Here is a 23,079-nt window from a genome sequence, read left to right as displayed (position 1 = left end):
GCTGGCTTCAAACTTAAAGGAGCCCTGGTGATTTAATTGCCCGCAGCACTTTTGATTTGGGGTCGAATGTCGTTACTAGGCCTTCGGCCCTCTCGATCCATTTGAAGCGTCTTTGAATAGCCCAAGTCATCTTTCACTTCTTTACTTTTCTTCAAGAAACCGGTTCTTAACAACAAGCCCGTTGAGCGGGGAAACCAACCATAATTGCGGTCTTCCATTATTGAGACGTCATGACTACTCAAGCCGATGTAGACGATTTCGGCCTGCCCATTAGGCGGTATCCGACCCCGAAGAACGATGAACCCACCGATGCGCATACTAATGCGCCTACCGACTCTTCTAAAGAAGAGAAGCCTACATCGGCCTCGTTAGATGGAGCTGCGGCCGACGAGCAATCGAAACCTCCCGAGGCCAAGGACGATAAGGTCAAGGATCACGCGACGCCTGCTAGCGAAGCAGTCAAAGCAGACGATCAGAGCGATACTTTTGAAGATGCTCAATCTGAACTGTCAAGTCCTAGGAAAGAAACCAGATCGGAGACACCTGTCATCGCACAGGAAACTCCCACACCGACCGAGACTAAGCCCACAAAGAACGAATCTCTCGAAACTGAAAGTGCCCCTAGCGAGTCCAAACCGGGAGTCCCTGAAGAAGCTTTACCAAAAGTGACAGACGTTCCTGAGAAGGCTACGGAGGAAAACAAAGCGCCCACAGTCGAAAGTGCTCGTCCCAGTGACCACAAGCCCGAAGTTTCCGAAGAACTACAATCAGCAGTGGACGATGCTCATAAGAAGCCTACCGATATCGAAGTGGGTGTTGATAAGGAAGAACCGCCTACAGACGTAGCAGTTCAGGCTCCTTCTTCACCGACACAGCCCAAACGCGAACAGATTTCTGAATTTTCCCACCAAAAGATCACTGTTAAGCCAGAAGAGAAGAAGCATGAAGACGAACTGGAATGGCAGGAGATGCCCTCATACGCCCGATATGACATGTATAACGATGACGACAAGCTAGTTGCCAAGGAATACGATGCGGAGGAAGTCGAAACATATGAATATGGAGGACTTGGTGGTGCTGGCAAGGGTTATACCCGTGTATTCCTGGATGACGATGCCGAGTCTGCGACAAGCATGGACGAGAACACGAAATATCTTTTCAAGAATGCAGCTGGAACCAGTATGGTGGATGACGACGATGGACGGGACGCTATCGGTCAAATGCAGGCCACCAAGGATCTTTTGACAGAGGGGCAAAGAGTCGCATACGTGGGATTGGTCCGCCTTGAAATTGTTAAGTTGGTGAAAGAGGAAGAAAAGATGAAGACGTTCAAGAAGACCAAGAAAGAAGTTGGCCTTGCAGTTGAATCCATGATGATGTGGGGGCAAAAGATGATGCTTCGGCTTTACGCCCACATGGAGATTAACGAAGCAGAGCAAATCATGATCGAACAGCTCGCCGAACATGGAGTGATGCCCCAAGACTTGTCGCCGGCGCTCGTTACCAATGCTCGTGTAGCAAATCCTATGGCAGAGAGCGAGGCATCTATGCCAGGCACCCCGTCTCTAGATGAGAAGCCTGCCGAGGCACCACCGCCATACCAGGCGCTTGATGGCGAGGAGCTATCTGATGTCAAGACGCCATCACAGCTTCCCACAACGTCAAAGATTGATATCGATTTGCGATGGACGGTTCTCTGTGATCTCTTTCTACTCTTGATTGCTGATTCTATATATGATGCGCGCTCAAGAGTACTACTCGAACGGGTCGGCGAAAGTCTTGATATCACCTGGATTGACATCTGCCGTTTTGAGAAGAAGGTTACAGAGGCTCTCGAGATGCAGCAAGCGGCCGAGAAGGAGAACTGGAATGAGGAGGAGCACACAGAGGCCCGAAGGAAGAAGGCATTGACCCGTCGATATGTTATGATGGGCCTGGCCACTGTGGGTGGTGGTTTAGTTATCGGTCTCTCGGCTGGACTTCTTGCTCCAGTCATCGGTGCTGGTCTGGCTACCGGTTTGACAGCTGTTGGAGTGACAGGCACCAGCGGTTTTCTCGGTGGTGTTGGAGGCGCAGCTATCATCACATCAAGTGCCGCAGCATCAGGAAGTCTTATCGGAGGCAGAGCTGCAGGTCGAAGAACTGGTGCAGTCAAGACATTCGAATACCGACCCCTTCACAACAATAAGCGAGTCAACCTTGTTGTCACCATCTCTGGATGGCTGACGGGTAAGGTCGATGACGTCCGATTGCCTTTCAGTACGGTCGATCCTGTCATGGGTGACATTTACTCAGTACTTTTCGAACCCGAGATGCTTCGAAGTATGGGTGACACCATCAATATCCTGGCTACTGAGGTGAGTTTTCCAGTTTGCGTTTAATATGATATATGGGACTAATCTTCTAAAGGCTCTTACTTCGAGTATTCAACAAATTCTTGGTACAACCATTCTAGCTACTCTTATGTCGGCTATTCAGTTGCCCATTATCCTGACCAAGCTCTCCTATCTTATTGATAACCCTTGGGCCGTTTCTCTGGACCGCGCTACCGCTGCCGGCAAGATTCTTGCAGATTCTCTCATCGAACGCAACCTGGGAACCCGACCAATCACGTTAGTTGGATTCTCAATTGGAGCACGAGTGGTCTTCTCTTGTCTCCAGGAGCTCGCTAAGAAGGGTGGTGTTGGCATTGTTCAGAACGTTTACATGTTTGGCTCGCCTATCGTGGTAAGTAAGGAGGAATACATCAAGGCCAAGACTGTTGTTTCTGGTCGGTTCCTCAATGCTTATAGCCGAAGTGACTGGATTCTTGGTTATCTGTTCCGACTCACAAGTGGAGGTATCCGCCGGGTAGCTGGTCTAGCTCCTGTTGAGGATTGCCCCTTTGTCGAGAATATGGACGTTACCGATCTTGTTAATGGCCACATGGACTATCGTCAAAAGATGCCCGTCTTGCTGATGAGGTGTGGGTGGTCTGTTGACAGCGAGGAGTTTGTTGAAATTGAGGACCCAGATCCGGACAACCATAATGAGCGACAACGAGAGCTAATCAACGAGATTGAAGAGGCTCGCAAGAACCTGGAAAAGGAGGGCAAGGCGAAGAAGTCTGGACGATTTAGCTTCTTTGGTCGACGAAAGAACGCCAAGCAGGATTGGGAGATTTACGAAGATCAAAAGAAGAATGGAGATATTAAAGACAAGTCAAAGGAGGGAGGGCAAGATGACAGCAATACTGGCGTCCTATTCGATATCGATGCGATCCGAGCAGAAATTGCCAAGGATGCTCGTGATCATTACGCTAGCCATGAAGATCTTCAGGTAAAGGAGATCAAGTCAACACTACCTCCCATGAAGTTGGACGTGTCGTCGCTTCCTGGTTCCCCATCGACCACGGCCAATGGCTCCCAAACCAACATTAATGCAGCACGAGACTCGCACGATATTAGAGGGTCCCAGGAGCGGTCTCACAGTTACACGCCCAGCTATACCAGACAGACGTCGCCACCTGCTTACAGCTCACCGTACGGCGCAGGGTTCGGGTCAGAACATGGTAATGCATATGGCTCTGGCCGACACGATGAGGACGACATCCAAATGACGTTTGATACGTCGTTCGATGATCACCCGCGGTCGACAACAACTACATCGGCTACCGAGACTACACCAACTCGACCACAGATCAAAGCGGCACAGACATTGCCGTCAATGACATTGCATGAGCCGTGGGGTGATTCAGACGATGATGATTTTGGCAAGGAGAAGGAGATTTCAATGACATTCGCTTGAGTTGGCCATACTAGGAGTTCTGTTTTTTGAGTTACTGGTGTTTTTACAGGTCGGCGGTTAGAAGAGCTCGGCCTCTCTGGGTCTTCGACATTTGACTGGCATTGAGTTTTACGGCGGCGCATGGCTTTGAAATTTTTTAAATGTTGTTGCATTCCTGAAGGAGTAATCAAAAGAACGGTTGGAGCATTAATACGCATAGTAGTTAGTACCTATCTAGAATACCTGACGTGGTAAGCATGAGCAATGACAAAGATGAGAAGGGAGAGGGAAGACGAGAATAAGTCCTAATTGAAACTTTGATGCATTTGGATTGTTGCGCCGAATAGATTATTGGTCTGTGTGTTGGTTCTGCACATGCTACCTACTCGATGTTGGCCCGGTCATACGTTCTATAAAAAGCACATGAGGAATGTGTGCGTGTGACTGACTGTCGGGCGATCTTTGTTAACGTAACCTCTCGCTCGCTAGACATTGGTACGCTGTACTACGATTATACGCCGTTCACAGAACTGGTCCGGTTGGTTCCATGGGCTGATTGTCCGAACATAGCGAGAGTTAAACTGCACCACTAGTCTGTACTACTGGCAAGATGTTGTGAACACTTTGAGTATTTCGGCTTTAGTCAAGGTAAGAATTGAGCGAGGTTAAGGCTGAGTGACAGTATTAAATCGAGACTTTGCTAGGAAGTAGCTGAGAGGTGAGGATGTCTCTAGTGTTACGTTGATTGGGCTTTAAAGTAAAAGATCGGAGGATCCGTTGTGTCAGCAGAATTCACTCACACACTGTCTAAGAACTATGCAGTTGATGGGCAGAGCCGGCTGCTCTTACATGTCTCATCACCGGAGCAAATTTGCGAAGATGGACGAGATCGTCGGGTTCTTGGTTTACGAGAGAGACTATTGGGGGCGAAGTTGGAAAATGAACAAACATCCTTTAAATTATGCGGATGGTACGATGGTGGTGTTAGAGCTTGAGTGATCAGTTCTCCCAGTACATAGCCCATGTTTGTCAAGGCCGACATAGATTAGATTCGATGCAATGCTTGCAAGGTATTTTGATGTCAGATATTTCCTCAAAAAGCAGAAAATGCCTATTCCATCATCTCCTTGATCTCATTCTGTTGCACATATTTGAGCGATGGTTGAAAGTGGTAACATTGGGGCTGACGGGGCTCAGCGCTAATGTCTAAGACGACAGACTGAAGGAGCATGCTAGTGCTGTGGAAAGTCGAGAGCTCGTACTTCACAGTGCCCATCTGTCAGCCGCAGTTGGCTTTTCCCATTGGAGAAAGGTTCAAAAACAATGGGTGCTTTAATGCCGACGTTTTATAGGGCAGAGTGTTGAAAGTAGTTGGCGAGGCTTGCACCGCCCTCTCCACAGTTGCATGTCGATGTTCGTGAGAATGTGGACTCAAGTATTGATCTCCCTCTTTGTAAAAATTGCAGTGAGTATTCGTAGTATTATGAGAGGTTCGATGTTCTGAAGGATTCATTAAGAATGTTCCGAGATTGAACATAAGGCGGTGCAGACTTTGATACTGTCAGCAACCCATAAAAAAAATATCCCTTCCTTCCATTGATGCTTCGTTATCTCCAACATCGATACCTTAGTGCTGACGGAAGGACTCCATCCCAACCCATCCCTTGTGCCCTCCAAAGGCGGGATTCAAGGGTCTCCGTCAACGACAGGAGGTTTCAGGGGTCCGGGCGCCACCCCAACTCGGCCCAAACTAGAACGGGCATAGAGCATTCCTTTTGTTCCCGTTCACCTCAGCTGAGAATGCGAGAGTTGGGCTGGTGGTCAAGCCAATAAAAAACAATGTATTTACATGGCCAACAGTGACTTTGCCGCCCAAGTTCGTTCGACTGCAACGTGACAGAAACCAACATGGAGAAAAGATGCATGTAAAAGAGGGCAACTGGCATATCGGCGTTTCAGAGCAAAGCCGTTTGCTGCAGCGATCCTCGTTCAGCGGCTCAGCCCAGCCAAGCAGAAACAAAACGCTAGGCCGGGGGGCACCTTCCAACCGTGCAGGAAGCAAGAGAGCGGAGTGGTCTAAGTCGTTGAGCTTGCCCCTTTAGGCAAGCACTGTGCTGTACCTGCCGTGTACACTTCACGAGTGAGTCCTACCCAGCCAGCTAGCTTACAGTAGTTGGCCAGACCCAGGCTGAGTACGCCCTGGGCTGCACTTGCAACCATCCAGGTCAAGCCAGGCCTTGCCGCAGCAGCAGAAAGAGGAGACTTGAAGTGATGTGACAAGGAAGGAATGGCCTAACCTAACCGTTGTCCGTTTTCTTTGTTCTCTCCCCTTCTGTTCGCTCACCTTTCTTTTCGTCTTACTTCTCGTATCCGAGATCAACCTCTACTAATAAACAACATCGTTTTTGTTTTTACTTGAACAGTCCTCAGGGACTTGTCCCCAAACAAAAGCTATCCGCTGGTGGTTGGAAGTAGACTTGAATTCGGCTATAGCTCAACGAACGAGTCTCACAAAAGCGAACAACCTGCGACGAAGGAACAGCCTCTGACTTACACATCGACCACAACGTACGAGCGACCCAGGATCCTTTAAATCAACCAATACACTAAATCGATATCAACTGGGCCTGAATTTCACTGCTACCAATGGACCGATTGGCGAATCAAGGTCAGAGCGAGGGCGCGGGCGCGGGCGTAGGAGATCTTGCAAAGGATATGCAAGATGCATCAGCATCACCATCGCCTGCAGCCACCAGTGCCCCTGGCGGTGGGAATACAGGAAAATCAGGCAACGGAGACATGGGCGACTCTAACTCAGGCGACTCCGACTCAGGTAGTGATGCCGTTCAGTTTGACGCGCAACTTTTCAAGGACAGTCCAGTATTTATAGTCGCCGACGATCAGCAGTCGAGACAGATCGGATTCGAAGCCGATCCCAAAGCTGACCTCGAAAAGGTGGCATGGCAGGTTGTCGTTGATACCCAAGTTGAGACGCTAGGTTCCAGTAACTTCAAATCTTCAAAGAGAGCTTACAATCAATTCCTTGATGGTAGGTTCTCCCCAGGCTCATAAATTATACTCCCTGTCCCACGTTTCTTACTAATGTGCCATAATCTAGTTACAAATAATATGGTATTGCTCAACTTCGTGGGTAACACTGCGAAGTTCTATAACAATACCATGTATGTTCAGATTGATTGGAGTAGGGACGGATCAAAGGGCTGGACCAAGACACAACTCTTTACTGTTACCAACAGCACCGGCGCATCTGCAATTAAAAAACTTACAAGTGATCTCAAAGAAGAACAGAGAGGACAAGGACCTGCGGAAGTAACCTCGTCATCAGATGCATTGTCGACCTCTGGGAGCACCAAAGCCACCGAAACTATTGAGCCTAGTGATAACGAAAGTTCTAATAGCAGTGGCGGTGGCGGACTCTCAACTGGCGCAACTGCTGGTATTGCAGTTGGTGCTGTCATTGGTGGTCTTCTTCTCATCGGTGCACTGGTATGGTTCCTCCTTCGTCGACGTCGCCGTAACAAGCAGCCCAACGAAGAGTACACCATACAGCAAACCTACGCTGTGGACAAGGAGATTAGCGGCCGTGCCAGTGATTCACCCAACTCGCCTTACTCAGATGAGAATCACATGCAGCCTATCGCCCTCGGAAACGTCGACCGTGATCGTGGTGCCGCCCCTACCCCCCCACCAGGCCGTTCATCTGTAGCGTCACACGACCGTGGAGCCAATAGTGGTGTTCAGACGCCTCAAGGCATGTCTTCCAATGTCGCTCATCTTGTTGAAGATGGCATGACGGCCGATGAGATCCGAAGACTAGAAGAGGAGGAACGACAATTGGACGACGAGATTGAACGTGCAGGGAGACGATAGTGCTGCCTCGCAATGCCAGAAGCTATCTCGGTCGAAAAGTCGAGGGATACTCTCGTTTCTTGCATCATGGGGTTTGGAGTTTTCGGGTAATGACATGTCTGATCCTCACGGTCGCTTTGAGCTGGCCACTCACTTATGTTGTGTAAAATGTGTGAGTGAGTACGTAGTGGGTGGTTGATTGATAACATCTATCGCGAAAATACCGGAGCCTTTTAGTTTCAGGCGGACTGAGGAAGGGACAAAAATCTATGATAATTTGCTTAATGTGCACTTCTTGAAGCGTATATAAACCATGAAGATCAGTTGTTAATACACGTTATTTAGGTAATGGGTCGCATTATTGTTCTCTGGTCACAAAGTGAATACCCGGCTACTGGCTAGCAGAAAAAATGGCCTCCTAAGTCTTAGGGTATAAAAATAAGTAGTATAAGAACTATGGCCTAAGGGGCATAAAGTGACCTACTAATTTCGTCTCTTATGCTCACAGCGGTCAATTTTTCTGATACCCTGAGGCCCGGCCGCGTTGTTAATTGACTGGCATGGGTCAATGGATGCATGATTTGGAGTTCAAGTCTGATATTCATACATTCCCTGCCCATAGACGCCTTGAAACAGCAAATGTTTATCGTAAACCCACACCCAACAATGAAGAACCTCGCTGACTTTAATCTACAACTTTCCGTGCTGACGCACCATTGAAGTCGGTCCTTACTTTTGTGGTATAAAACCAGACATGTGCGAGCAACTTCTCTTTTCACCCACAAAATTCTCGAGCACACTAGATGGTTCGGTGAACCACCTTGCGGAAGAAAACAGCTATCAATTGCGAGAGAACCAGTTGCTAACCATGTTGCTTGCAATGTTACCAGCCAGGTTACCTGTGCCAAAGGCGCTTCCAGCAATGCTGGAGGCGTTGCTGAACTTGTCGCACCGAGAGAAGGCCAGGGTGTTCATGATTGTAAGAACAAGGGCGATGACTTGACACGAACTGTTAGCTCTCTGTTTCTGTTTGCTACGCTGAGGATAAGAATTGTGGACTTACCAACGAGAGGCAGCCATAGGAACTGTAGTCGCACGAGAGCAAGAATAGCCATAAGAACCCACAGCATAGGCTGGATATACAGAGCGAGCCAGAAGAAGCGGCTGTCGGTAGGGTTGATGGTCTTGGTTCCAGGCTCACTGCTCTCAAACACCCACTGCGACTCGCCCGACTGGGCATCAACCTCGTTCCACCAACGCAGACCAACGAGACGACGACCAGCAATGTTCTTGATGTAGTAAAAGTCGGCGGCGAGGAGAAGAATGGTAATGATGAAAATCATGATCCTGGAAAGAAAAGAAGAAACGTCAATATTTCTCCCCTTTCGCTGCGAGAGGCTCGGAAGGGTGTTACGCACATGCTTTGTATGATCCACAGGCCGAGAAAGTAGATAAGGACACTTGCTGAGATCCAAGTTAGCCATTGCGCTTCGTTTGGTTGCTGGTCTGAGAGGTTCGATATAGACGTACATATTCTGAAGCCGAGGAAAGTGAGGAGCGTAATGGGATGCGCGCTGAGGCGCCAGCTAAGAGCGCCCGGCGCGGCGGGCTGTGGTTGCGTGGCATCCATGATAGATGGAATAAGTTGCAGATGTTCAGGAATTCGTCAGGGTATCTCGATTTCTCTCCGTTTCAAGGGAACCGTAGTCGTGGAGAAAAATTGCCAAACTAGAAAAGGAGCGTTGTTTCGATTCTCGTGGGAAGCTGACCGTAGGTATCTAAGAAGAAACGAAAAACGTAGGTGGTTTGTTGGAGTTGAGAGAGAGCTTCGAAGCTAACTGTGTAAGCTGGCCTTCCCATCAAGCCGCGCAAGGGAGCATGATCCGCGACAGCCAGAAACCCCTGGGTTGCTGGTTTGGGCAAGCGGTAAAAAGCGGCAGATCAGTCCAGACGTTTTGTCTGGGACCGTTTTAGACTCGGGACGTCATGAGAGAGCTTCCTGTGGGGGCGGGTACTGAATCTCGGCGTATAAGTCGCACTCACTCAAGTTGTTGTTTGCTACATACGTACCAAGCAATTGGTATTTTATATAAATAACAAAGTAATCGTTCAAGATGGCTGCGATATCTTCATCCATCATCCGGCGTTCATTGCTTTACGGCAAGTTCAACTCACGAATTGCTCGCTTCACAGCACTAACACCCCTCTTCAGTCCCCGGCTCATCGCAAAAGATGCTCACAAAGTCTCTCGGTCTCAGCTCAGACAACGTAACCTACGATCTTGAAGACTCTGTCATACCCTCTCTCAAAGATACAGCTCGAAATCAACTCCGTGAGCATATATTCGGCCTCAAAGCTCGCCCCTCTGGCATCTCTGAGCTTGCTGTTCGCATCAATGCTGTTTCTACTCCCTTTGCTCTTTCAGATCTGACCACACTGGCTCCTCTACGTCATGTCGATGCTGTGGTAGTTCCCAAAGTTAACTCGGCAGCTGATCTGACTTTTGTCACTGATGTTCTTCGACATGTTGCTCCAGAGCGACACGCAGCAGATGCAGAGAACCCGATCAAGATTATCGCTCTCATAGAGTCTGCACGTGCTGTCATGGATCTGACGCAAATTTGCAAGGCATCCCCTTACTTAAGTGGTTTCATCTTCGCCGCTGAGGATTTTGCTCTTGATTTGTCTCTGACAAGAACCCCGTCGTTGACGGAATTCCTGTACGCTAGATCAGCCATCGTCACCGCTGCCCGAGCTGCTGAACTACCGAGTGCCATTGATCTTGTTTGTACCTCATACAAGGGAGAACAGGGTCTCAAGACTCTTGAGGAAGAATGCGCTGGAGGTAAATCCATGGGCTTTAATGGAAAGCAATGCATTCACCCAAGCCAGGTCGATGTCGTACAACGCATGTTCGCACCCGATCAGAAAGAGGTCGAGTGGGCTGTAAGAATAGCTATTGCTGATGAGAAAGCTTCAGCTTCGGGACGAGGTGCCTGGACTCTTGATGGTAAAATGATCGATGCTCCCGTTGTCGGAAAGGCTAGTGCTGTAATCGCAAAGGCAGAGCAATGTGGTATCGACGTTCAAAGCCTGAGAAACACATGGAAGGACCAAGAACCAGAGTAATGAGCATTGACTAGGTCTAGATACATAAATCTCGATGGGCGATACACAAGCACGTAATCCTAAAAGTAGTTGGGCCTCCAGAAAGCTTTCATTTCCGAATCCTGCGCATGAGGGCTGTCTTCAGTCCTGCCTGTAATACAATCGACTTGATCGCCAGGGCTCTTCTGTTTCGCTAGTATGTACTGATTTATCTCCTGACGAGGGCTTGTATATATGTCATCTGAAAAGGGCTCCTGTTCTCGGCTACACCATGAGGTACCGCTTTGTAACTCGCCCAGGTCTTGCTGCATTTCTTGGAGTTCATGTTCGGTATATTCTTCAGTGTCGCCAATATAAGCATCGCATAGGGCTCGGTATCTCTCGTCCTATTTCAAGCTTACCTCGCCCTCGATACTTTCGAAGAATTCTCGAACTGTTTCATTGCCACAATTTCGGCGCTGTTGTTTGACTTGTGCATTGGTGTATCCCCTCTCGTCTTGTGTGGGGTACACCTCTGTCGATGGCATAGGGAACATCATTAGGTTAGGTCCCGGTATGCCAGCATCCCCATGAGTAAGGTGAAGAGAATGCTTGGCAGCCAACGACTGTTGCAGCAATTTGCTCTCTCCATAGCGTTGCCAGTCACCAAGCGTTGGCAGCTCCGTGCTCACAAGTTTGGGGCTCTGTATATCTGTTGGATGTACAAGGTAGCCAAAGTCTGCGAAGTCACTGTCAGGGTTTGTAAGTGTTGGTCTCCTTTGATCCGTATGATCAATGTATGGGGTGTATTGGTGTCGCCCTTCCAAAGCCTCATATATAGACTCCCGCCTACCATCGACAGCAGAATCACGTGCTAGTTTAAGGTCCGGGTTGGGGCTCTGAGTTATAGAAGCCTCATGCACGTCTCTCATATTGACTGGATTTGCTCGATCAGAATAACACACTTGCGCGGTGTCGCGGATGCAAAGCGGAGTTTTCTCGCCATGGCGTTCAAGACATGCTGTATCAGCTGATTTGTTCTGGTTATTCCCATAGTGTTTCTGGTAGAAGCTTGCTATATTCGATTGAGGCAGCGTTGTTAATGGCAGAGTCAAGCCCTTGTCGGGATCCGTCGTCGACACTCCATATTGACCTGCACGGCTTCCAACAGGCTGTAAGTTTTTAAGAATACCATTCTCACCATCTCGGATCGGGCCTTTCTGCAGATCCTTATCAGAAGTAAGCTTCAGAATGCCCGTGCCGTCAAAAATACCAGTCTCGATGAGTTTCTTGAACATCGTCCTTGGCGTTTCAGGGCTTAGTTCTAAGTTAGATCTATTCAACAAATTGCAGTCTTCTTGAGAAGTATGATCGGGCTCTCCCTTTCTCTCTGTATCTTTTTCAGTTACTGCTGTCTTTTGGCAGCCGGTGTGTTGCTGTGGAGGGGATTCGAGATTGTCGGGAGTCTCATCTTCATCGTGGTCTGTCTCTCCATTCGTGCTGGGTTGATGATCTTGGTGCTTCTTTTTCGGGTTTGTTTTTTGTTCCAAGAATTTTGTATCGTTAAACACAAGATCTGTAACTATAATCTGATGAGAAGTGCGAGGCATAGTCCTCCACAACGGTTTACCTGGTGCAGCGGCAGATGACCGGCCATTCAGAAAAAGCCCAGTGGTAAGATTCGGTTTCATCTACGTGGACTGATGTTAGAACTCTTTTACCCATCTGTTTCAATTTCCAGTTCATTCACTCGCCGTTACCCTCATGTTTGGGATGGTCCCGGAGGCAAAGTTGGTCATGATGTCTTGGCTTGGTCGAAGACGATGCTTCTGTGGGTGTGACTTTTTTCTTGATCTGTCTTTTTTAATCTTCGTTGGAGACTTTTTAGTTTCTCTATTCTTGGAAGAATAACGGTCCGGGCGTGTTTTTCTTCTTGGTCGTCGTTCGAATGAGTTTCTATCGGATTCATCATTGGGAGACCTTTTCTTATTCTCCTTGTCAGACCCAGCCTCAAGAGAAGGTTCGAAGTGCGAACTTGGGTAAGGGTCATCGAGAAAAGGTTCTTGGGACATCTCGTAAGCGCGTTCCTCATAAGTATGCCGATTTCTTTGGCTGTTATTCCTGTGATGGTTCGGAGATATGGACGCAATTGGAAGATTGTGAGGGCGCCAACTCGACGTGTGACTCCGATTGTTTTTCTGTGTAACATCTTCTATAGAATCGTGGAGTCCATCAGGAGCCGCCGGTGTTGCATCCAGCCAGAACTGTATTCTGTGGAAGCGGTCAGAAGAGACATCGCTGTATAACTGGTTAGGATCTCCCGTGGTCCTATGGTTGGCCTTCACGGGGCCACTCAAGCGATGGCGAGAGCGCCTTGACTTGTTCATTCAGATCAAGAAAATGAGAAGATGATATCTTGTCTGCAGACGAAGAGTGTCCCCGAAATGACAATAATCGGAGAGCCATTGCTCGAAATACCTCCTGCAAAGGAGAGTGTAGCAAGACACAATCGCACTTTCCGTGCAAGACTTGGACATAAAGAAACAAGATAGGTGCACTGGAATATAGTAGGTAGTGCAAGTGCGCCCCTCAAACATGAATCACGGAAGATGTATCGGTTGGAATGGAACAGCCCTTACTTACCATTTTTTGGCGGTTGCTTCCGCCTTCCGTTCTACTTGATCTTTCTCTCTAATAATAACGGGGACTCTTCTTCTTCCTCTCCCTCAACTGCCAAGAAAGGAACTACAATCAATATATGGATCTTTTTGAAAACACACTTCATAAGGGCTCGGTCAAGCCCCTGCCAATGTTGAATTGGTCGTAAGATCTTGTCACCAAAGTCTTGGTCCCTGATATCCGGGCCCATTGTGATTCTTGGCATTGGATGCTTTAATCTGCTAAGCCTCTCTACCAATGTGGCATTGCAGCAATGTTTAATCTGTTGTTTCACTCCAGAGTTTATAGCTGCATATTTCCGGAAGCAGTTGTTATCACTGCCGGGTTCAAGGCTTGGTGATGAACGACTTTCCTTCTCTCCTCACATCATTCAATATGAGAAGTTGGGGGAAACAGAATGCCTGCAAACGCATCTTACGGATTCATCTCTGCGGGTGAGACATTTCAACCGGAGAAATGTCCTTTGGCTTTGGCTTTGATCACTCATTCGTCTACTCGTTTCATACGTTACGAAGCGGGAAGAGCTTTGACACTCTGCACGTTTCACTGCATGATTTAGCTCTTGTCTTACATGCCTTAATCCTTACCCCTGGCGATTCCCTTTCGGGGAAATTACACAATCAGCGTCTACATCTCGTCTAAGTTCTAAGCTTGTAAGCTTTGAAGAGATCATAACCTTGGCTGTGAGACGAGAAAGGTGCTGCACATACGGTCTTGACAAATTCCCACCTATTATTCTTGAAAACAACAAGAGACATTAATAAGTTAACTATGAGCTTTTCTCTTCTTTGATACCTGCCCGCCCCTGAATTCGGTCCATTCAGGAGAGAAGGAGGGGTAGCACGTGTCTACGACAGGCTTCGGTTGAGGCGGGGCTCAGATAACACCCTGAAAAGGACAAGCAAATCGCCAAGAATATAGGGAATACGCTGTGTATCCCGACAGCGCAGGGCTATGGTAACACACGCCCGAGCCTTGCGCATAAGTTACAGCAAAGGCAAACATTATCAGTTCGCTGTGACAGAGAGAGAGAGAGAGAGACGGATCTTGAGTACCAACTCGCCTCTTTCTATGAACAGGTCCAGACTAATCACCTACCTTGGTTCCAAAGGCCCCTTCCCGGAGCACAGGGAGTAGTAGGACCGGGATATTGGGAGCAGGTGGGTTGAAGGAGGCTATGTCAGCGACGAATCGAAAACTGGCAGTATGAGGACAAGGGGGAAGATCTTCGGATAGCTATGCTTGACCAAGGGGCAGAGAGCGATTTGAGCTTAGCCGTGGTGCTTGGCTTTGAATGAATGTGGGGAGAGCCACGACTAGGGTGTGGAGGCCCGTCGTCATCACAGGACCCGCATGAGCTTGCATTCTCCTGCGTCGTCTGGAACTTCAGAATGGATGGTTGGCACCAAACCTAACATTCACGACCACGGTGAGTGTGGTGGGTTAGTGTTGGGTATCCAAAGCTTGTTTGGACAGAGCTCCCTGCATATGCCAAACAGGAGCACCGAAACGTCCTGACTGAACACCCTGGTCGACCTGTCGCGGTGACGGGTAGTCTAGGTAGTTACGGTGCAGTTCATCAGCACTGCCTCCATTGATGAGCCCATTAGGCCTGAGATCGACGCGAGGAGAGAGCTTGGCTTAGCTCGGGCTATGAGCTTGATGCAGTACATGTAAAAGATTAGAAGCATGATTCGCGAAACCATGGTGTCAACTAATCAAGCCTCATCAAACAAACGAGATATTTTAAACTTATAGCACTTCCAGCACGGCAGATACCCCTGACGAGCATCCATCGTCATTCCGCAACGCTGTCAAACGGGATTCAGGGTCAAAGAAACAACGTACCTGATTTCCTGCCTGCCCGCCGTGCCTCCAGTTCACTTATTACTGCGCTACGCTTCTCTGCATTGTGCTGCAGGGTGCATGCATAATCTCGACAGTCACGCTCCGCCCGCATTTCATTTAATTCATGCTCAAGACCCCTCTCACTTCACTTCATTTTCACTCTCATCCTTGGACTGCCACTGGACTGCGCTGTCTAGTGAATAGAAGCTAAGCTAGAGCTACACACGTTGCCTTGCCTTGATTTTACCTTAACCGCACTGCTTTCGCAACCTCCTACTGGGTTTAAGCTCCACCCTCATCTTTGTTCTTACACCTTTCACTTTATATCTCAACCTGTTCATTTATCAACCGGCTTAGATCTGTCTCGATAACAAGCACTAAGGCTCACTTTTGGATAACTAAGTCCAAGTACCCTGACGACATTCATACTTCAGCCAACAAAGGTGCGCTCTATCTCTTACAACACCTCTTTTTTTTATTTTTATCATTCTCTCTCGGTCAAACGTGCATGTAAGCGCGCGCTCTACCCAGCGACGCGCGGCATCCTGATGATAGGATTGCTGTGGCACTGGAATCGAAAAGGCTGTTCAGCAGTTCGGTTGCTCTAGATGTCCAAAGTCGACTCTATTCAAGCTTGTTTCTCTAAACCACATATACAATCCTAAACGCCAACGTTTATTCAGTACCCTGTCTCGAATAAAAGTTAACGATTAGATTTGAACAGATCTCACAATTCATCATGTCAAAGCTTTTCATCGGGTATGTTATATACATTTCATGCAACTGTTTCAGCTACTAATCCAGCCTCAGTGGCCTAGCATGGCACACAGAGGAGACCACTCTTCGCCAGAAGTTTGAGGAGTTTGGTCCTGTCGAAGAAGCTGTAGGTGCCTCCGTTCCTTCTCACCTTCAAGCAAGGCGCTTCTAGTCCTACATCTTGTGGCTCTAATGCGGGTGTTTGTTGGACGGCGAGACCGTTTCTAACAATGGATATGTAAAGGTGGTGGTCAAGGACCGTGATACTGGTCGCAGCCGCGGCTTCGGATTTGTGCGATACACCCAGGAGGGCGACGCTCAGAACGCCATCGCAGCCATGAACAATGTCGAGTACGAGTCACTTTAGTTCCTTATTACACGGCAACGGTGCTATTGCATTATCGTACGAGATCTAACTATGTATAGGTTTGACGGGCGAACTATCCGAGTTGACAAGGCATCCGACAACGGCCCTCGAGGTGGTTTCGGTAGAGGAGGAGGTGGTGGCGGCGGCTATGGACGAAACTTTGGTGGCCCAATGCCATACGGAATGGGCCCTCCTGGACCTGGCTACCAAATGCCTGCCCCTAACATGTACGCGCCCATGCCTTATGGTCGCGGATATCCTCCTCAGCAGGGCTACGGCGGCCCCCCTCAAGGTATGGCCACAACAGAGCTTGAAGTTTGTTTGCGGTAAAGTTGACATCTTGATAGGATACATGCATCCTCAGCAGCAGTACGGATACCATGATCCTTCTCAACAGCTCCCTCCCCAGCAGCAGCCTCACCAGGGTGGAAGAGGTTACTAGAGAGTACGAGTTTGACTAAAACCCGACATGGGGGTATTACTTCACCCCCACGAGTTTTCGACGGACACCGAAGAATGAACTTTCGATGGCCAGTGATATCGGCAGCTTCTCGCAATTGAGCTTACGGATCCTTTGGGTGGCTGGATGATGAGGCATTGGTGAGCATATTGGAACGCACAACTATACCCGGATACTTTGGTTGAAAGCATGGTTTGAGGGGCATGACCCTTTGGGTTGGAATGCAATTTTGACACGGCCGTTTTATGAAACCTAGTGCGAAAAGACAAAGGAGGGTTGTCTCGGTAGGCAGGCATGGAAGAAAATGTGAAATGGCGCTGTGTGCGGCCACTTTTCCTCGATTTTTGTTCTCGACTTTGATGTGATATTTCGTGACAAGTTGAGATGCAGTTTGTGCTGCTGGCCCACTACTGTTGCATGGGATTAAGACATAGTGTTGACAGTCGTGACGGATTTTGGTGGCCGGAAAGGACATTGGAAGCTGATCTAGGTTAATTCATAATATGTCGATGATTCTAACTGATCTCTAATATTTACTACTCAGGGCCATCTCTCTATGCGCAGTTATCCAAATAATGTGATTGAGATGCCAATTGTATTTAATGGTGTGGCTCCTCGATTTCCTCTGCCTCCTCGGTACTATGCTTCTGCATATGGGCGGATGGCGTTGAGTTGAGGACCTTCTCCTCGTCTGCGCAGTTCTTCTCGAGTTCTCTGACACGGCGGGCGAGGTCATGAATATGAACGTCACCACTATCAGGAGCAAGCTCACTGAGAGCCGTGTCGAGGCTCAAGAGGTAGTCCTTGTTCGGACCGCTGGGTCCTTGACTACGGAAGATGTGTTCGGCGAGCTTCTGGGGGTCCTGCGGGCCGACGAACTGCTCATTGTCTGGAGTTCCGATGTATACCAGAGTGCGGATGGGAGGTGAGCCATCAGCAGGTTTGAACGGAGCGTAGTGAATTGTATATCCGTTGATCTCACGGATATCAAGGTATTCCTTGACCTCAGCAACCTTTTCGGGAATGATGCGGTAAGCAACACCCCATACTCGCTCTGGGGCAGAGTCGTGATGGTCGGTCAGCTGTTCCCAGTACGATCTTTCAATGAGAGTGACAACACGACCTGGAGCTTCCGGGGTGCCTCGGTGATCCTCACTAGATGGTTGTTAGTTATGAATGCAATTGACTCCCAAGCCGTTGAGGCTGTACCTGGCCTATAATACGTCAGTTGAGAACTTTGAGTTTGATAGGAAGCGAACTGACCTGCCAGAAACGACGGACATAACCGTCAACCCACCCAGGGATTCTTTGATCTGAGAAATGAAAAACGTTAGTGGGAAGGCCGTTGCGTGAGAACCTGGGGTAATAAGTGCTTACCAAAGTGTGGCGGAGGCTTCCATATCAAGCTCCTACGCAACACGGAGATAATCGTTAACACATATATGTATTGATGAGAGATCTGATGTCAGGAAAGAAGCCGCATACCCGTATCCATATAGCCAGAACTCGGAAGGTTCTAATGAGTCTTGGTTGGTCATGTTGGTTAACTGAGAAGTATTAGTAATGTCCTTGAGTAGCAACGTTTTGAACAGTGGTGATTTACTGAGTAACTAGGATAGATTTAGACCTCAGTATGGTATGATGTAATTCAAAAATGAGATTTGAATATCTCTCCTATGAGGCTGAGTCCCCGGTTCGGTAGTTGCGAACTTGATGCGTGTTCAATGGAAACGCCGAGATGGAGATAGTGGGTAGTCGTAGATCGTGTTTTGTTAAGCAGATGAGGTGATGAGCCACTAACAAGAAAGCAACAGGGGTCAGAGAAGACTGTAGAACAGAAATGGAACAAATTTCCTTCTTTCCTCATGCTCGGACTTGTTTCTAGTGGCTGAGGTCAGGTCAGTGGCTAAGTCAGCCTCTGACTTTTCTTCTTCTCTGTCCGGGCGAGCTTCTTTGTTCGCGCCAACGTCACCAATTACTAGACACTTTAAGTGCAGGGGATAGAAGACCCCACCGTGGAACTCAAGGGTCTCTCTTGTCAGTTTTACGAAAGCGAAAATTAAGTCCCTATAGTGTTCGTTTAAACTGTTACAGTTGTAGACCGACAACTTCACCGGACTGGTACTCTGCCTATCGATTGGCATAGTGAGACTGGAATACGTGGAACGAATAAAGTTGACGTCTTGGCACGGAACAAAGGGCAAGGAGCCAAGTCGGACAGTCCTTTTTGACCCTGTCTAGGTCGTTGCAGATAAGGCCGCAGTGGAGGTTGAGAACCCAGTTTAATACCCGATAACGGGGAACTTGAATATTGAACATTTCATCATGTCACCTATTTCTTAATCCTTGGTTCAGGTACTTACTTGTTCTCTTTATTCTTGATATACAGCAACAACAACACTCACAAGGCCAATTCTCTTTCTTCAACTGACTCATCATAAAGAAAAGAACAAAAGTCCGAGGAGTTGTTGTCTCTCACAAGACCACTTACTGACTACTCACTAATTACTACCCATATATATCTCTCTCCATTGCAAATCCACTCAGCCACGCTCTATCTCCAATTACGCTCCACCAACCAAACGACACTGCCCCGCGCTGAACAACTCCCTGCTCCCGTCCCCTGAGCCTGAGCCAGAGCATGAGCCTGGGGTAGGACCGTAATACTTTAGTAGCTAAAAAGACCTTCCATCATACATAAGGCGGTGCTACTTCTTCTTCAGCCGCGCACCAATTTGATTCAGCTCAAAACCTCATCATCCCCAGCTCTGCCTTTCTCCCTTTAGAGCCTTTTTCATAGAAACCATCGCAAATCTAAACACCGATACTCAACATGGCTTACAACCGTCCCTACGACGAGGATGCCCTCCCTAGGTAAGTTTCTTCTTTGACTTCAACCAGCTTGCCCCTCCTTTTAGAGCATCGCCCATCGATCATTGCGGCTCTGCGATTACGTTTAACAAGCTACCGTTGAGGAAGGGCGTCACAGTGCAACACAAGGCTGACCATATCATCTGTTTAGATTCGCTGAGCCTGAGCAGGTACGTTACTCGCAAACATCGATATTACCGCATCCAAGAACCGCGAACTAACATTGCGCCCTTCAGAAGCCAGGACAGTCCAGGACTCCTGCCCCGCAGCCACACCACCCTCCTCCTCAGCAGCAGCAGTATCAGCATCATCCCCCTCCTCAGCAGTATCACCAGCAACAACCCCGATACGACAAGCCTCTACCAACCCAAAGAGATGCGCGATCTCATTCACTAGGCCAGGGTCCAGCTTCTCACGGTTATATGTCCCCACCTCCAAACACTGGCGGCGCGAGACCCCAGGCTCATAACCGTCCTGCTCCCAACTCACGACCTCCTCCTTCGCCTGCTCTCGATGGCAATGGCTCCGATCCCACGCTCCTACCTCTATTTCGGGCTGTAGACAAAGATGGTAAGTTTATAAAGATTGCAAAACGTACAGATTGGCAGTTGTATCAGCTACTGACCGCTCCCCATAGGGACTGGTCATCTTTCTGAGAGAGAACTATCCGCCGCGCTGGTCAACGGTGACTGGACCGCCTTTGATCCCCATACTGTTCGCATGATGATCCGAATGTTTGATTCTGATCGGAGTGGCACTATCGGTTTCGAGGAATTTTGCGGTCTATGGTCATTTTTGGCTTCGTGGAGAACTCTCTTCGACCGATTCGACGCCGACCGTAGCGGAAACATCTCACTTTCCGAATTCAACAACGCCCTCGTCGCTTTCCGATATCGACTAAGCCCCCAGTTTGTCGAGTTGATCTTCAACACATACGACAAGCGAAATGAAGGAGTTATGAGTTTCGACCTCTTTGTTCAGAGCTGTATTTCTCTCAAGCGTATGACCGACGTCTTCAAGAAGTACGACGACGACCGCGACGGCTATATCACATTGAGCTTTGAGGATTTCTTGACAGAGATTCTTAAGCAGCTCAAGTAAACAATGGAAAGGCGTCAGGACTGGATAGTTTAAAGATGAAAAGAGAGCACTTAGTGTCGGAGCAAGCACTGATACCTCGAAACGCCATATGGATTTATTTTTTGCATCCTGAGTAAGAGGACACGCATATAAGGTGGATTTTACGACAGATATAACCCAAGCCGGGCGCTTCTGAGGTGATGATATGGGATAGCATGTACCAAAGATACCCTAGGTCAAGTCTCCGGATCCTGGCTTAGAGACCGAAACTTACCTTGACATCAGACATGAATTATGTTATATAAACCGATGCGCCCAACTTTCTGTGACCGTGATCCGAGATGATGGTTTGTCAATGAGCCTGTATGAAACCGAATTGGTAAAGATGACTCATTGATGTATTATGTCTCGTCATAATCCTCGATGCATGTAATTGTGAGACTTTGACAAGAAGGTTCAACTGTCATGAGAAGCCGCTCGTCGTTTCATACAACCGCCTGGCGAAAACTCAAAACCTCAAGTGAGAAAGGTATGACGTAGAGATCCGGTGACGATTTCATTCGAGAGGACATTCGATAATTCATTTTCTCGATATGCTGTGTCGATTGGCATGCCAGTAGAGAAGCGAGATAATACGCGATAGACCACGGGATCTGTCCCCAACGGCAAACAAACAGCCTTGGTGTGGTAGAAATAACTGATCAAGAGAGCTTCCAAGCTATAATTAGTATCTCACTCTCCACAGCCGAGTGCTGCTTGATTAGTCGTAGATGTATATCCGGGGTATAGAGTACGAATCCTTCAAATGTCAATCAAGTGGTAAGAATGTGGCAGAATAAACAAGGCGAAGCCCATTCTAGATTCAGAGCAAGAAAACTGCATGTCCTGGAATCCAGATGTCTTGATATTTGTATGAACGACAAACCAATTCAAGCTAGTTCACTTACCAGAACTAGAAAAATACCATGGCTATCGCGGTAATCATGGCTGCCCAATACAATCCTCAACTGTCTTTTGATTCTGTTCTGTTCAACATGGTAGCATGACTTTCCAAGGTTTTATTTTTCGAGAGTCATGGGACCAGCTCCGAGTTGACCCAAGCTCCGCCCCATGAATTGCTACCTGACAAGGACATGTCTTGTTCTGACTCTTGGCCGCTACAACCCAGGTTTTGGAATGGGTCTTAGTGAAAGATGCTTACTTCTTTAGAGGCCCTGTTGTTAATGTATGCGGTGTGTTTGCGTGCCGGTTCCTGACCGTGTTGGATTGATACGTCCATGGAAGCCAATTGCTTTGGAGGCCAGCTACCCAGGCAGGTACATATGTAAAGCGATTGCAGCGGTCATGAGCTGGCCCACATCCGTATTCAGTGCGTGATCCCCACACACAGTAGCATTCTCTGTTGGCTATACTCACACCTTCTCCCATTACCCAGGAGCTGGAGCTGGAGCTGGAGCTGCATCCTCAAGCTCTCGATCTATCGCATGCGGGAAATTTCGCCCAGAGAAAGCCATTGTAAGTCGAACACCAAAGTCACTACCACAATCAGCGTCCGCCATGCAGGCTAAACTCAACAACCCCGTTTAATATGGCGACATATGCGCATGTATCTCCGAGGTCCGTCAAAGATTGCCCCTGGGGTAACTTTCGAGGCGGCCAGGTCGTTATGATGGCGCGGGGTCACCGCCTTCACAGGGTCTGAGAATAAAGCCGGACTTATCGACCTCGGTTCTACCACCGTGGTTGGCTGTCATGTTATCATCTCGAGTCTCGCGATGTTGTCTCGCTTTGTTTAGGCGTTCTCCCCAAGCCTGTTCATGCGTCTTTAGTTAATCCTGCAGGCCGATGCCTTGTTGTTCCAAGGGGGCATGTTGACATGGTACCGGAGCTTCCTCCTCTGTGTCGTCCCAGCCAGTGCGTGCTGGAAAGCTTTGGCGTTTTGGTATTGTATTCACCGCCTTCCTAGGATGTGCCACTGAGTCGAACAATCGAAGCGAGTTAGAAAGAAGACCCTTCAATAGACTTGACTCTACGCACACCCCAGTCTCCCTTGGTTGCTGGCCGGTGATGTCACCGTTTGAAAGACCCAGGAGTGTGGTGACAGGGCTTGTTCCAGGCGTTTATTTCACAGCGCCTCTACGTAGGAGCAAACCTGTCTGTGGAAACCAGCTGTTGTTCAATGATGTCCATTCAGATACCATCACGAACTCGGGTTTTTTCTAGTTGCCTCTGTCAACTAGTAAACGACTTGTACTGGAAAGCAGTTGTCTTGTCAGGACCCAAACAAGTCCATGCT

The 23,079-nt window shown here is 48.4% G+C and overlaps 8 protein-coding genes across 8 annotated transcripts; 5 read left to right on the top strand and 3 right to left on the bottom strand.

The window, feature by feature from the left end:
• Positions 1-93: 93 nt before the first annotated feature.
• Positions 94-4,155, top strand: EDB82DRAFT_109420 (uncharacterized protein). The gene is made up of 2 exons (XM_025734521.2): positions 94-2,357; positions 2,410-4,155. Exons 1-2 carry the CDS (start codon positions 231-233, stop codon positions 3,784-3,786), a joined length of 3,504 nt encoding a protein of 1,167 aa, XP_025587811.2. The 5' UTR covers positions 94-230; the 3' UTR covers positions 3,787-4,155.
• Positions 4,156-6,411: 2,256 nt separating this feature from the next.
• Positions 6,412-7,656, top strand: EDB82DRAFT_522124 (uncharacterized protein; the record flags this gene model as incomplete). The annotated part of the gene is made up of 2 exons (XM_025734532.1): positions 6,412-6,814; positions 6,884-7,656. 2 exons carry the CDS (start codon positions 6,412-6,414, stop codon positions 7,654-7,656), a joined length of 1,176 nt encoding a protein of 391 aa, XP_025587812.1.
• Positions 7,657-8,050: 394 nt separating this feature from the next.
• EDB82DRAFT_492765 (uncharacterized protein) lies at positions 8,051-9,499 on the bottom strand. Its single transcript, XM_065608414.1, has 4 exons — positions 9,166-9,499; positions 9,054-9,099; positions 8,699-8,982; positions 8,051-8,633 (listed from the first exon to the last, which is right to left on the bottom strand). The coding sequence occupies exons 1-4, from the start codon at positions 9,263-9,265 to the stop codon at positions 8,476-8,478; spliced, it is 588 nt and encodes a 195-aa protein (XP_065465950.1). The 5' UTR covers positions 9,266-9,499; the 3' UTR covers positions 8,051-8,475.
• A 250-nt stretch (positions 9,500-9,749) lies between these two features.
• EDB82DRAFT_522122 (Pyruvate/Phosphoenolpyruvate kinase-like domain-containing protein) lies at positions 9,750-10,764 on the top strand (the record flags this gene model as incomplete). Its single annotated transcript, XM_025734554.1, has 2 exons — positions 9,750-9,780; positions 9,848-10,764. The coding sequence occupies 2 exons, from the start codon at positions 9,750-9,752 to the stop codon at positions 10,762-10,764; spliced, it is 948 nt and encodes a 315-aa protein (XP_025587814.1).
• A 187-nt stretch (positions 10,765-10,951) lies between these two features.
• EDB82DRAFT_552617 (uncharacterized protein) lies at positions 10,952-13,591 on the bottom strand (the record flags this gene model as incomplete). The annotated part of the gene is made up of 4 exons (XM_025734565.2): positions 10,952-11,080; positions 11,145-12,413; positions 12,483-13,095; positions 13,503-13,591. The coding sequence occupies 4 exons, from the start codon at positions 13,589-13,591 to the stop codon at positions 10,952-10,954; spliced, it is 2,100 nt and encodes a 699-aa protein (XP_025587815.2).
• Positions 13,592-15,988: 2,397 nt separating this feature from the next.
• EDB82DRAFT_472838 (RNA recognition domain-containing protein) lies at positions 15,989-16,814 on the top strand (the record flags this gene model as incomplete). The annotated part of the gene is made up of 5 exons (XM_025734576.1): positions 15,989-16,008; positions 16,060-16,132; positions 16,250-16,356; positions 16,432-16,664; positions 16,720-16,814. The coding sequence occupies 5 exons, from the start codon at positions 15,989-15,991 to the stop codon at positions 16,812-16,814; spliced, it is 528 nt and encodes a 175-aa protein (XP_025587816.1).
• Positions 16,815-17,078: 264 nt separating this feature from the next.
• EDB82DRAFT_108746 (ChaC-like protein-domain-containing protein) lies at positions 17,079-18,537 on the bottom strand. Its single transcript, XM_065606965.1, has 6 exons — positions 18,436-18,537; positions 18,318-18,379; positions 18,210-18,241; positions 18,096-18,145; positions 18,042-18,046; positions 17,079-17,987 (listed from the first exon to the last, which is right to left on the bottom strand). The coding sequence occupies exons 2-6, from the start codon at positions 18,368-18,370 to the stop codon at positions 17,432-17,434; spliced, it is 696 nt and encodes a 231-aa protein (XP_065465949.1). The 5' UTR covers positions 18,371-18,379; positions 18,436-18,537; the 3' UTR covers positions 17,079-17,431.
• A 1,128-nt stretch (positions 18,538-19,665) lies between these two features.
• Positions 19,666-20,804, top strand: EDB82DRAFT_472836 (uncharacterized protein; the record flags this gene model as incomplete). Its single annotated transcript, XM_025734599.1, has 4 exons — positions 19,666-19,706; positions 19,855-19,873; positions 19,940-20,273; positions 20,341-20,804. The coding sequence occupies 4 exons, from the start codon at positions 19,666-19,668 to the stop codon at positions 20,802-20,804; spliced, it is 858 nt and encodes a 285-aa protein (XP_025587818.1).
• Between the last annotated feature and the right edge of the window lie 2,275 nt (positions 20,805-23,079).

The sequence above is a fragment of the Fusarium venenatum genome (assembly GCF_020744135.1).
Source record: "Fusarium venenatum strain MPI-CAGE-CH-0201 chromosome Unknown EDB82scaffold_1, whole genome shotgun sequence".
Lineage (NCBI taxonomy): Eukaryota > Fungi > Ascomycota > Sordariomycetes > Hypocreales > Nectriaceae > Fusarium > Fusarium venenatum.
The sequence above is the reverse complement of the archived record's forward strand: the minus strand, read 5'-3'. Positions and strand labels throughout refer to the sequence as shown.